The 13,084-nt window shown below is 37.4% G+C and overlaps 2 protein-coding genes across 2 annotated transcripts; one reads left to right on the forward strand and one right to left on the reverse strand.

The window, feature by feature from the left end:
• Window positions 1-6,071: 6,071 nt before the first annotated feature.
• Window positions 6,072-7,067, reverse strand: LOC113558155. The gene has a single exon (XM_028188685.1). It carries the CDS (start codon window positions 7,065-7,067, stop codon window positions 6,072-6,074), a length of 996 nt encoding a protein of 331 aa, XP_028044486.1.
• Window positions 7,068-7,222: 155 nt separating this feature from the next.
• LOC114253694 (protein ecdysoneless homolog) lies at window positions 7,223-8,470 on the forward strand. The gene has a single exon (XM_028188686.1). The coding sequence runs from the start codon at window positions 7,223-7,225 to the stop codon at window positions 8,468-8,470; it is 1,248 nt and encodes a 415-aa protein (XP_028044487.1).
• Window positions 8,471-13,084: the final 4,614 nt, after the last annotated feature.

Consider the following 13,084-nt stretch of genomic DNA (forward strand, 5'->3'; position numbering starts at 1 on the left):
AAAAGCGTTTGTACGATGTACTGAAATTGTTGGAGACTTATGAGGCTTCTATGATGTTTTTGGCGTTTAATGCAAAAAATTTCGATAACGTATCCTGGAGTACGGCGCACAGCAAATTAAAAGAAAATCGATTCGATAAGCGTGTGGTCGTATTATGTAAAAAATATTTCAAAAACAAATCCGTGAATTACGTAGTGTCGACTATAAGAAAATACAAATGTTCTTTGATAGAAACGGCGTTACACGATAAACTAAAACCCAATATGATGTTTTATACGAAACCGAAGCCCAATATAAAACTATTGACCAGATTTCAACCCGTGCTCTTTGCTGCACAATATTGATTTTTTTTTCATTCAAGTTTTTTTAACGTATCTTTAAAATGCTCCGCCGTTATTCTGTTAAATTGTTTTTCTAATAAATTTATATCGGCTCGTACGTAATTACGTGTACTTGCTACATTTTCATGTTGTAAAAAGTTTTTTACAGCTATGAGATTTGGAGTCGTGTCGTACATAATACTAGACATAGTAGTTCGATTACCATGTACACCGTATCCGAATGGCAGTTTTTTTCCAGTGGCTCTAAAGAACACGGCCTGTTCGCGATTCACCAGAGTACGCGGAGTGATGTTAAATAATCTTATATCTAAATTATTACGCTCAAACATATTGTATTCATTAATATATAAGATTTTTAATTGTATTACAAAATCATTAAATTGTTTAATGTAATTGGGTTTCCATAATATGATTTTTTTTCGGGGTGATGTATTTTTACGTTTTATATCTACTACAATTGTTTTTTCCGTTAACTGTTTTAAATGGAACGTTGTAAACTGTAACAGTTCCGTAGTACGTAAACCCGTATATACGGACAACAATAATGGTGCCATAAATTTTGTAAAATTACAAGACATATATTTTATGAATTTAATAAATGATTCTTTGTCAATTATACGTATGTGTTTTTGTGGCTTAAACAACGTGGGATCACATTTCAAATGTTCGATTTCCTCGCCCGTACCAAACACACCGTGCTTGCGTAATAATTTTAAATATCGATTTATGGTGTGTATGGAATAATCACGGACACGCATGTAACCTAAACATATATCGAATCGACGCACAATGTCGGGTTCGTCCAGTAACGATAACTCGGACACCATGGTCGTCAGAAATCTAGGTAAACTAACGAAATCGTTTAGCTTTATCGACACTCGCTTATTAGAGGGGATAGGTAGTTGTTTGCGTATAAATTCTTTAGATGCGTCTTTTGGAATAGAATCTAATAAATCATTTAACGCACGTTCGTTTATAGCGCGTAATCCAGGTTTGAAATTATCCATTTTTTACAAATATCAAAACTATGTTGTACTTTTTAGTTATTTTGATATTTGCTTTTAGTTTGTTTTTCACGCTTTTATCTAAGGACGGTTTTATAAATAGAGAATTACATATATACGATAAACTGTTGAAACAACCCTGGTTAGAACGCAATGTATTAATTCTTGCTAAGAAATCGATATTTTCATAAAAAATGCAATCAGACCACGAACGATTGAACAATGCTCGAGATACTATATTTCAAGATATAATACGTAAACAATTCGGTACAAACGGACTAAATTTAATCACTACTATGTCTATTATATATTTGATGTTGTTCATTATATTTATAATGTTATTGTTCGGTATGACGTCGTACAAAGATTCACAGTACGCTGATTTTGTAAAAAAAACCAAATCACCTATGTTGGTGTTGCCACCAAATCTGGATACGGATTAATTAAATTCTATATTTTTTACTAGGATTGTATTTGTCTATATCGGCACCATAGTTGTTACGACGTCGTTTGTGCACGGTACCGACATCGATAGAATCGCTGTCTTCGGATTCGGATTCGATCTCGTTGAATTTGGTCGATACGAAATTCGAAGACGGTTCCACATTGGCGAATTCTATTTGCGGAAAATCTTTATGATCTGTGATTTTTTTCTTTAACTTGTAATGAAACAACCAATGAGACACGCACAACGTCAATCGCATAACCATTACCAACGATATTATCTGACTATTGGTTATAGGAGTATACGAATTGTTTTTATCGTAGGTCGACGGATCGTCGAAATCGTTCCACTGAACCAAATATTCGGTTTTAACATCGTTTTTATATATATCGGCTCCGTAGTTTGTGCCAGTTTGATCGCATACGACGTTGAAATTTTCAAATATATCAAAATTTTCTACCGGTACGATTTTTGTTTCGGGCAATTTTACAGGTTGATCTAATAAATATTGTATCATCGGCAACGATATAATCACCGTGTTGTTGTTATGCCATATCGGTTCGGCTAAAGACACGATCGTGTTCACGTAATTAAAACTATTTTTACCTATACTCTGAGCTATGATATCTAATAATATTTTAACGTATTCGTTATTATAATACGGGCACAAATCGGGTTTGAAAAAACGTTGCACCGTGTAATTTATACTTTCCCATGAATCTAAAGATACGCTCATAATGTTATTGTAACTTTTTTATTTTTTGCTGTAACGGGATTTTATTATCGGTATTGGTACGTGATAATATAAATGCGCTAACTCGCGACAATTGCGATATCGGCAATTTCAGAAATCTATACGTATTGATTATGTCATCAGCAGACGGCGTAGACACTGGTTTTCCGTAATTGTAAAATCGCCATTTCGTTAAATATATATAATAAAGTAGAGTTATCGGACGTTGAGCTATTTTACAAAAGTTTTTGCCAAACACTTGATCTAAAACGTGCACGTATTCATCGAAATCTATAGATTCTCGTACTCGCGTATCTTTATCTACTACAAATTCCACATTACCACTATATATAATATCGTACATCGATTCTTTTGGTAATATTTCAAAAACGTGGATGAAGAACACGGTACGAACGATATTCAATATATCAGTTTCGGTGAGACATAATTTTTCGTCGGATTTTGTCTCTTTACTAAAATACAGATTGTTTTTCAACAGACATGAATCGATTTCTGGTTTCGGCTGTTCACATAAAGTATAAATGTACCTAGCTTTATTGGACTGATTGTTGTACAAAAACATTTTATTCGTATCATCGATAGACACTATTGATTTGTCGTCATCCATATCGGGTTTTTATAATGTACACGTTTGCTAATTATCATACATCGGACTATAACCCACTACCTCTAAAAGAGCATTTAGTAAATCGATATAGTATAAAACCCAGAAATCCGGGATTTCGCGTAAAGATCTATCACGACGATTCCGATACAACTGTTGACACGATATACAACGTTATCGAAAAACTGTACAACGAAAGATACACACACGTCGTTAACATGCGAGGTTCCATAAAAGATATATGTCGGATAGCTCGTTTGTTTAACATAACCGTACTCGATAAAAGACTAAACAACTATATAGCATCTCAAATTTAATTTTTTGAAATTAAAAAAATTATATCAACACATTGTCGAATTCGATATTTTGTTGAATGTCATGCGAGTTTCTTGACTGGTGATGTACCGCAACGAAGCCAAGACCAACGGTGTGGCCACACAGTGTTTATGTGTAGTGTATTTCAGCAAACGTGGTTTATTGATTAATGTGAACGTGGCAGATGACACGTTGTTGGTTCTCAACAACGCAACTGTGTCTATTTGTATTTTATTAACGTTTCCGTTTTTCACTAACGAACTACCCATGTACGCAAACAGATATCTGTGCAGTTGTGGTAAATCGGTAATGAATTTAATATTATTATCGATCTCGTCGTACATTATTACAGAATTGGCGGGGTTATCATCGAACCAAGTTTTCGGTGAACATTTTTCCGTAAAAGCGTTCAGACTCATGTAATGAGTAAGTATATCGAACAGTTTTAAAGCGTCGTATTTCCCGTTTGTAAGACTAGATATGTTGGACGCGTACGCCATAATCTCATCGCATGATACTACGTTGGTTACGTGGTCTTTGAACAGGGGTAGATACCAGTTCCATGTGGACGTTGTGGTGTACGTGACTACCGAATACGAAACTTCGTTATTACCGTCAGTGGTATGCGTGTATTGATAAATTAGACCGAATATGGTCGAGGCGTGTGCGTTGCATATGAATCTGGATACATGATCGCTACACGGCGACAATCCCTGAAACATACATTTGTTATTATGTTCTGATCCGGCGTTGCGCCGATCATACGAAATACGTTGATAAAAATCGGACATCTGACATAAATATAGAATATTTATAAACTGTACGACCAGTCAGTGCCGCACGTTCGTCCGTAAAACATCTATATAACTAGTAATTTAGAGAAAATGGGTATATTGAATCGTGATCTCATAACCGATCGTTTCAACAATGGTCTGTATAAACGTACACATTGCAACACGTCTAATATTTATATCGACGGTGAGTTGATACGATTCAAAGGTATGACCGATCACAATAAAACCCAGAGAAACGCCGAAGAGGCTATAGCCCGAGAAAGTGCAAAATATTTACGAAATCTGGTCAGCGTGTTACAGTCGTATTTCGGTAAAACGTTCGATGTTGTATACGTGTACATGGACGGGAAACGAGTGCAAAACAAAGAACAACGCAGTTACGACGTGGACATATGCACGAGTTTGATCCGGGACGTTTTCAAAGAAATGTGCGAACGCGAGGGGTATCGGGTCGTTCAATTGGTCTCTGGTGAAGGTGAACTACAGATGTATTTGAATCGTGATAAATCGTCAAACCTCAATGTGTTTCTCACAAAAGACAGTGACATGTTGTCAATTCTATACGGACATACGCCTAATATAAAAAACGAGGTATCTATAATACCGAAAACCTACAACTTTGACGATTGTCCGTTAAACATAATTGATCAAAACGATGATTACGATAAATCTGTAGAAGTCTATGATTCGTGCGCTTGGGTAGAGTGCAACACTCATAGTAAACCGATGCGGATATACGGATTCGACGACACTGTGGGACGTTTAAAGTTTTCAAAGCTGGTGTTTCGCACGTTTTGTACCATGTCCGGTACCGATTTTACGGATTCGTTACTGACACCCAGTATGGTCGGCGGTTTTTTTACATGCATACGACCCGAAGAATTAGACATAGTCAATCATTACGAGATGGATTTGTTGGATTGCAATATAGACGCACAACGAAACACGGACGTTTGGAAAAATCGTATTTTTGAAATAGTGACATTGATTTTATTATCGGGGTTTCGGAACCGTGGAAGTATGAAACAGATAAAAAAAATTCACGAAATCGGTAAATTGAAAAACATTGTCGACTTGAAAAACGAGTTATACGATATAGTGCGCATATATTATATGTATATTTCGTTAGGTGTTATGTTACCGGTAGATGTACCACGGTTAAAAAATACAGCGTATAACTATGTAAAGACTATAGTGCATATCTGTAAAGACGGCGCTTTAGCCGATTATAACGATCGATTAGTTGCATCGAGTCTGTACAACTGGTCAAAAAATACGACACTGGTCGAATGTCTGAGAAATTGTGTAGAATACGAAAACGTTTTAAAGACCTCGGTATCAGCTCCGTTGCTTAATGAAGGCAACGTCCGACGACGGTTGTTTGAAGACGACGGAGAATCTGAATACGAATCTAAGCGATTTATCATGAACTTGGATTATAAAATTAATTTAAAAAAATACATGAACAAGAATAAGATCTTTCAAAACGAAATCGTAATATTATAATATAGTTTATGCATACGTATACGATTATGTTTAATATTTTGATTTTTTACACAGGCCCCCGTTCAGATGTTAATGGACGTGGAACCGATACATTTTATGGACATCGATTGTCGGAGTATGAACAACACCGTTTCCGAACAACACGTCGGAGCTGGTTCAACAACAGTTACACAGGCCATCGTCGAAAACACGAATTGCAATAATGTCGTAAATTTTAAAAACAAGATCAATAACCTCAACAGCTACGAAGACGAAGACGACGATGATTTTGAATTCTTTTAGCAATATTTCAATAATAAAAAACTTTTTTAGTCTATAAATCGTATTCCTTTAGCGTCACCCAACATCGTTTCCTTAAAATTAAAATCTTTATAATACGGGTGTTCGATGGGCACCGAATCCAAATCACTGTAAATAACGTTAACGCTAGCCATACGGCTACCATTTCGTACGAACTGGTCCGGAGGGCAAGGCATGTATCGTCCAACGTCCTCTATCGGAGAATTTATTGTAAAACATTTATACGGTATTTTTATACTTTTTTGATTTGGATACAGTGTTTTGTATTCGTACGTTTCTTCGGAACACCGTGTAGACCGATCGTCGATATTTATGTTGCGCACGCGCGTAACGTTTGGGTCACCGCAATCGCAATACATGGTACCGGCTTCTACGTCCACGACCGGTCGTATCGACGGGTGTGCTCCGTAAATATATTCGGAACAATAGTTACGCATTGGATGCAATCTATCGTACGGGTTTTCTATGAAATTGTTTCCATTGGAATCTTTACCAAAATAACGACATCTGAAACGATACGCTCCGTTATTCAGCAATTCGTCAGTATCGTGCATATCTATTGTCTCGGCACGCACTCTGACATTGTCTCTATAATCCCATAAAATATTCAACGGGTCGTTTATCGATACATCGTTGCAAGCTATCACGTCGTTTCCCGTTTCGCCGCCAAACAAGCGTGGGTATTTGGACCGACATGTTACCGAATTAATCGTCATTAGTATAGATGTCGTTTTTACGTTACACGCGGGTCTGCGGCCAATAGCACAGTACACACCGGGTTCCAATTTAGTGTTTTCGAAATACATAGAATCGTCGTTTGTGACATTTACTACGTGCGCCGTGTCGTTGGCGCATGCTCTTTTGCAATCGGTATCGGTTCCGGACATTCCGTAAAATATCGGTTTTTTATCGCATTTGTTTGCAAAATTTACGGCAGCGTTTGTTGTGATTATGTTCAATTCTGGTATATTATTAATGCCCGAACCGTTTATCAGACCGGCCATGGCGTCGTTTTCCTTTAAATGTCTAGCGTTTTTGACGGTTCTTTGCAATATATCGGTATCAAATCTGATATATAGTAATATAAACGAAATTAAAATTAAAATCACTATTAAAAATATACGTAAAATCATTTCGTAGACACACGCACGTTCGTAGCATGGACGATGCTTTTGCACGAGCTGCGTTGTACGCGGCCTGTGAAAAGTCTCCTATATTAAAACAAATAAAAATAGAAGATCTACAAGTTTCGGAACTACGGGAATTGGTCAACATCAACAGTTCGTTTCAGACGCGATATCTGCCTATACTAGTTTCTAAGTTTATTATAAAAACCGCTTTGCAATTAGGCGTAAACACGTTTAAAAACGATTATCCCGTACTCTGTGAGTACATCAAACCCGAGAATATAAAAATCACCGTAGAAAGTGATGAAATAGCGTGTTTGGAATCGTCTCCGTCTTCTAGCGTCTTTAAAAAACACAATATAATATTCACGGTGACCAAAAATATAATCACCGGTGCATTGGGTCTTTCGTTGGATAGTTTGGAAAAAATATTAAACGACGTCGGTACGCATGTTACAGATTCTGAAAAACAACCGGACAACGTCCGAGAAAAAATCGAAATAATAAATAAAAAACAACATCATATACCCATAGTAGCGTCGATAAGTTCACCTAAACATTTCTCGAATTCGTTTTCCAATACGTTCAACGATAAATCTAATACATTGAACAATCCGAGTGTCGTGAAATCATTACCATCGGTATCGGTGGTACAACAGAAAACAAATTCGACGACTAAACGAAAATCAGATTCCATCTCGATTGGTAGTGATGATGATGATGATGACGACGTCGTCGTCAAACGATTAAAAGAAACGACGACGGATCGGATTCACGAATACGTAGAAAATACGTTAAGTTATACAAACAAAGAATACGATTTAGAAAATCCTAAAAACGATGATGATGGCGTACCCGACAACGACGACGGGTCTGTGGTAAGCATAAGTCCGTCGCATTCAGCGTCACAATGTCATAATACCGAATCCATCATAGATTACACCAATCTATTGGACAAGACTATTGATAATAATGTGAATGCGACCGACGCGAGAGAAAACGATGAGGATTTTTTTCTAGACGATACCGACGACGTTGATCATCATCTGAACGTTACCGATAATAATGATAATAATAACACAGTGACTGCTATTAAACCTATTGATTATGACTATGATGATAACGACGACGAGTACGACGTAGTCAGTAAGAGTTCCATAGAACTTGTGCCGAGTCGTTTAAAAAAAAATACAAATGTCGATAAATTTATAAACTCGACAGAAGCTTTTCTGTCGAGAGTGAGTAATAACGATGCCGAGCTATCATTCGATTTCGATTAAATATCGACGCGGGCGTCTCGATTTAATTAGTTGCGCACAAGCGTTGGATCATGAACGGTGTACAAGTGATTCCCGACTTTATCATACACTCGCAACAAGCCGACGCTTATTTAACGTATTATTTGAGTTTTTTATCGCATATTCAAAACGAACAACGTCTGCACGAGAACCCGAACGATTCCAGATTCGTGCTTGTCGGTAACGTATCCGTGATACTACATTATGGAACGGTCACGTCTATTGAATACAAAATCAAATATGGCCGACGATATAGACTGCCTCGCATCGTGCATAATCGAAACGTGTAATCACGACGTGACTATACGCACGCAAGCACGAGCTTTGGCGGGATATATGCTCGGATGCAAGTCCATGGCACTGGTCGAATGCTTGCGACTGTTCAACAACAACAAACAAAAAGCACGTGATATTTTTAATAAACTTTTGGCTTGCGAATCGGCGTTTATGGATATAGAACCGCGCTCGTTGGGCATAGATTTGGTATCGTACACCACGGCGGAGATCATACAACAATCATTAGACGTAAAACATTATCAAAAAGAGAAACAATACAAATGCATTGGTCGAAAAATTCCGAAAATAAAACCGAATATATTGTTCAATGACAATGAATACATTTGGTTAAGATGGTGTGTGTTTTTTTTTGGTGTATTAAAATCTTAATTTTTTTTCACACAGCGATTTTGTATTTATAGGTATTTCAACAATGAATTTGAATCGACAACGCCTCCGTTAGAAGACTACAACGATACGTCGCGTGCAACATCGTCTGCCATAAATGGACAAATCAATGACGTCGATATCATTAAACCTTTTTTTATAGTAGAGTATCAACGTTTCGCTAATATATTGAAAATAAAAGAACACGATTGCGTGTACGCGTATAAAATAATAGCTATAGACAAACGTGCTATAAATATCGAAAAAACCGTTTATAAATTTTGCATGACACATGATATAGAATCGGATGTGGACGATTTTTATGAATCTAAAAATTCGTACACGTTTATAAAGAACAAAGATGGACGATTCGTGTGTACAAAAAATAAAGCCACTATGGACAATTTAAATTTTGAAAAAAGTAACGATATAAATTTTTTGGTAATGATATATCACGAAGTTGTAGTTTTCGAAATATCTTCAAACGTATACGAATCGTATGTATACAAAACTACTAAACGCAGTAATCTTATAAAACAAGAAGCTCTGGTACATTATTACGATTCGAGACCCTCGTGCAGTCTGATATTTTCGTCAGAACTGGCTTTTTTCAAATATAATGTTTTGTTATTCATTAGCAATTTCATAAAATTCATGTATTGTTACGCTACAAATCAAAATATATTCGATCCCAAAACTTATAATGATTTTAAAATCTTAAACATTTACGTTTGCGAGGCTTGTCTGTTCATATCGAGTACTAACTTATCAAACATGTCTTCTCGAACACACGGACCGTTGATCGCCTACACCAGTGAACGACCGAAAACGCTATTGAACAAAATGCAAAACAAAACGTTTGTGAACGAAGGATCCAGAGCGATGCAATCTATGAACATGGCTTCCGACATCGGTGTCCGATCGAACATGATTGAAATAAGCGCCGTATTGCATTGTAATAGTTTTAAGAAAAATAAAAAAGATTTGTTTTTAGATACTTCCGATATATTGTAACAAAAAAATATTGTATTTATAAATAATAAAATTACATATACAGTACACGATTATATATATTGTATTTATTAATAACAAATGGTTTAAATACATTAAGTTTTAATATAATTATAATATAAAGATACATCGAAATTGTCGACAACCCATTTACTACAATAATAACGTTTTCTGATTCTTTCGAATTTAATAGGCAACTGATTGAAAAAACTTTTTTGAAAATTTACCGGTGCTTCGAGATTCATCTTCTTGTACAATTCGCCAACGCGTATCAATCGATCGCCCGATGTTGGTTTGTTGTCTTGTAGCAATTTCAAATGATCGCATAACGTTTTGAATGCTTGTTTTACAGCATGTCTCCGGTTTTCGTGGTTCTGCTTACGAATCGCGTCTTCAAGGTTACGAGATTCGATACATGTAGCGCATAAAAATTTTATCTCGTAATACGAAAAACCTTTACGGTTCATTTGTAAATCATCGATTTTTGTCAAATCCACGTGTTTTGTACCACATTTGGAACACTCGTTGCAATTGCGGTGTATCGATTTTTTACAACAATGGGACGCACAACACCAAGTATTGATCGGATCGTAATTCTGCATAATGACTCCGGTAACTTTGACGTTTCAACAACTAATGAATAAATGTACCGAGTTATATCTATATATATACTTATCAATTTGATTTATACGACCATTTATTGGTCTATGACTATAAATCGATACAACGGCTATGGTATCAAATGGGGTTTTAATAATAGTGTGTGTGTGGTGGGGATACCAAACTCTGTATAAATACACGTGCGGGCTCGCGCGCGCGACAGACTCTGTCCAGTAGTTTGGTCGAGAACAGAGTCTCTCCCGGGTCGGGGTGACGGCGTCCTCTGTCCATGTATAATATATATAAGAGAGAGGAGAGAGGAAAGGGAAACGATAATACTGTAATAATAATAATAATAATAATTTTTCAGAAAAGTTTTTTTCGGCTACACCGATCGGTTACCACGTTATATGGCGCACGGTCGATTTTACGCCGTCAGACCGTACGAAACACCGTGTACCACTTGACGTCAACGTCCACTGTAGCCGTGCGCGTTATGTGGTACACGGTGTTTCGTACGGTCCGACACCGTATATCGTAAAACGCGCCCGTAAACGTATCACATGACGCGGTATACGGTGTCGGACCGTACGAACCACCGTGTACCACTTGACGTCAACGTCCACTGTAGCCGTGCGCGTCAAGTGGTACACGGTGGTTCGTACGGTCCGACGGCGTAAAACGCGCCCGTAAACGTATCACATGACGCGGTAGCCGATCGGCGTAACCGAGACGAAAAACTTTTTTGAAAATTATTATTATTATTATTACGTTTACGGCGGTTTATTATTATCCATTAAACAAGGACAACGATTATGATAAAAGTTATTTTTTATAAATTCAGCGTATTATCTATCCGTATTATCTAAGTATAACGATGCACCCGTAAAGGTAATGTTAGGACAAAACTATTGCTACGTTTACGATATACGGTGTCGGACCGTACGAAACACCGTGTACCACTTGACGTCAACGTCCACTGTAGCCGTGCGCGTTATGTGGTACACGGTGTTTCGTACGGTCCGACACCGTATATCGTAAAACGCGCCGTAAACGCGTAATAATAAATCGTCGGAAAAAACTTTCCTGAAAAATTATTATTATTATTGGACGTCAAGTGGTACGCGGTCGGGTTTACCGTAGGAACCACCTCGTACGGCGTAACGTGAGTGTTCGTGGGGGTCTCGTCGGAAAAAAACTTTCCTGAAAAATTACTATTATTATTATTATTACAGTATTATCGTTTCCCTTTCCTCTCTCCTCTCTCTTTTATATATATATTATACATGGACAGAAGACTCCGTCACCCCGACCCGGGAGAGACTCTGTTCTCGACCAAACTACTGGACAGAGTCTGTCGCGCGCGCGAGCCCGCACGTGTATTTATACAAAGTTCGGTATCCCCACCAATATTATTTATAATTATATGTGTGTATACATATAATAAAGATATCTCGAATGCCGGGCAGTCAGTATGTGTTTAAACACTGATGCGCGTGTTTTTAAATTTGCATCTTAACATGTATGGAAATCGTGATAACGAATATTTTCGTGAAGCACTTAACAATACCGATTCGTATTTATATAAAAAAATTTGTAAATCCGGACCCGTTGTTACGTTCCGTCTATTGGTTTCGGAAAACTTTGATTTGCGATCCGGTATAGCCGTGCACCGAGTGGAACCGACTAGTACGCGTTGGTCTACAATTGGTCCAGTCGCTACTGTTGTCGCTACCGCTGCTGCTGACGACAACGATACAGACAAGCTTGAAAATAACCAATGTGATGGACCGTGAAAACTTCGACAGCTATCGATACCAATATCAAAATCAACTCGATTCCGAACAAATCGTTCAACTGGAATCGCAACTGGACGAATGCCATAAACAAGATTTATGTTTTGTAGTGGACTGGTACGACGATTCGAAAAACATAGTCGGCGTAGGCTGTTCTTATTTAGAACCCGATTCTACGATACGTTTAACATTGAACATAACGCCGGGTCTGTTCGTACTCAGCGGCGATGTGAAAATTTTACGCGTAGTAGCGTCATTGTACGGTTACGATACTGTGCACGTGTACAAGCACGCGGTATACCAATCTAATAATTTTACTATTTTAGACGTGATGTTGGATCACGATCGGGTGTTAACAGACAAAAACTATTTGTGTAAAATACAAACGCCGACAACAGCGGCTAGTAAACGGTTGCACAGTATTTTCAAACGGGACAATGATGCTAAATATAAGTTCGCGGCCGTGAGTAATTATTGGAACGCCAGTAAACAAGTGATGTTTGAATTGATATGCGCAAAACGCAAA

Source organism: Rhopalosiphum maidis, chromosome 4 (genome assembly GCF_003676215.2).
Source record: "Rhopalosiphum maidis isolate BTI-1 chromosome 4, ASM367621v3, whole genome shotgun sequence".
In the NCBI taxonomy this organism is placed as follows: Eukaryota; Metazoa; Arthropoda; class Insecta; order Hemiptera; family Aphididae; genus Rhopalosiphum; species Rhopalosiphum maidis.

Bases quoted from the DNA above. Each gene is read 5' to 3' on its own strand.
- LOC113558155 (XM_028188685.1), bottom strand. From the start codon at position 7,067: ATGGCCGGTCTGATAAACGGTTCGGGCATTAATAATATACCAGAATTG.
- LOC114253694 (XM_028188686.1), top strand. From the start codon at position 7,223: ATGGACGATGCTTTTGCACGAGCTGCGTTGTACGCGGCCTGTGAAAAG.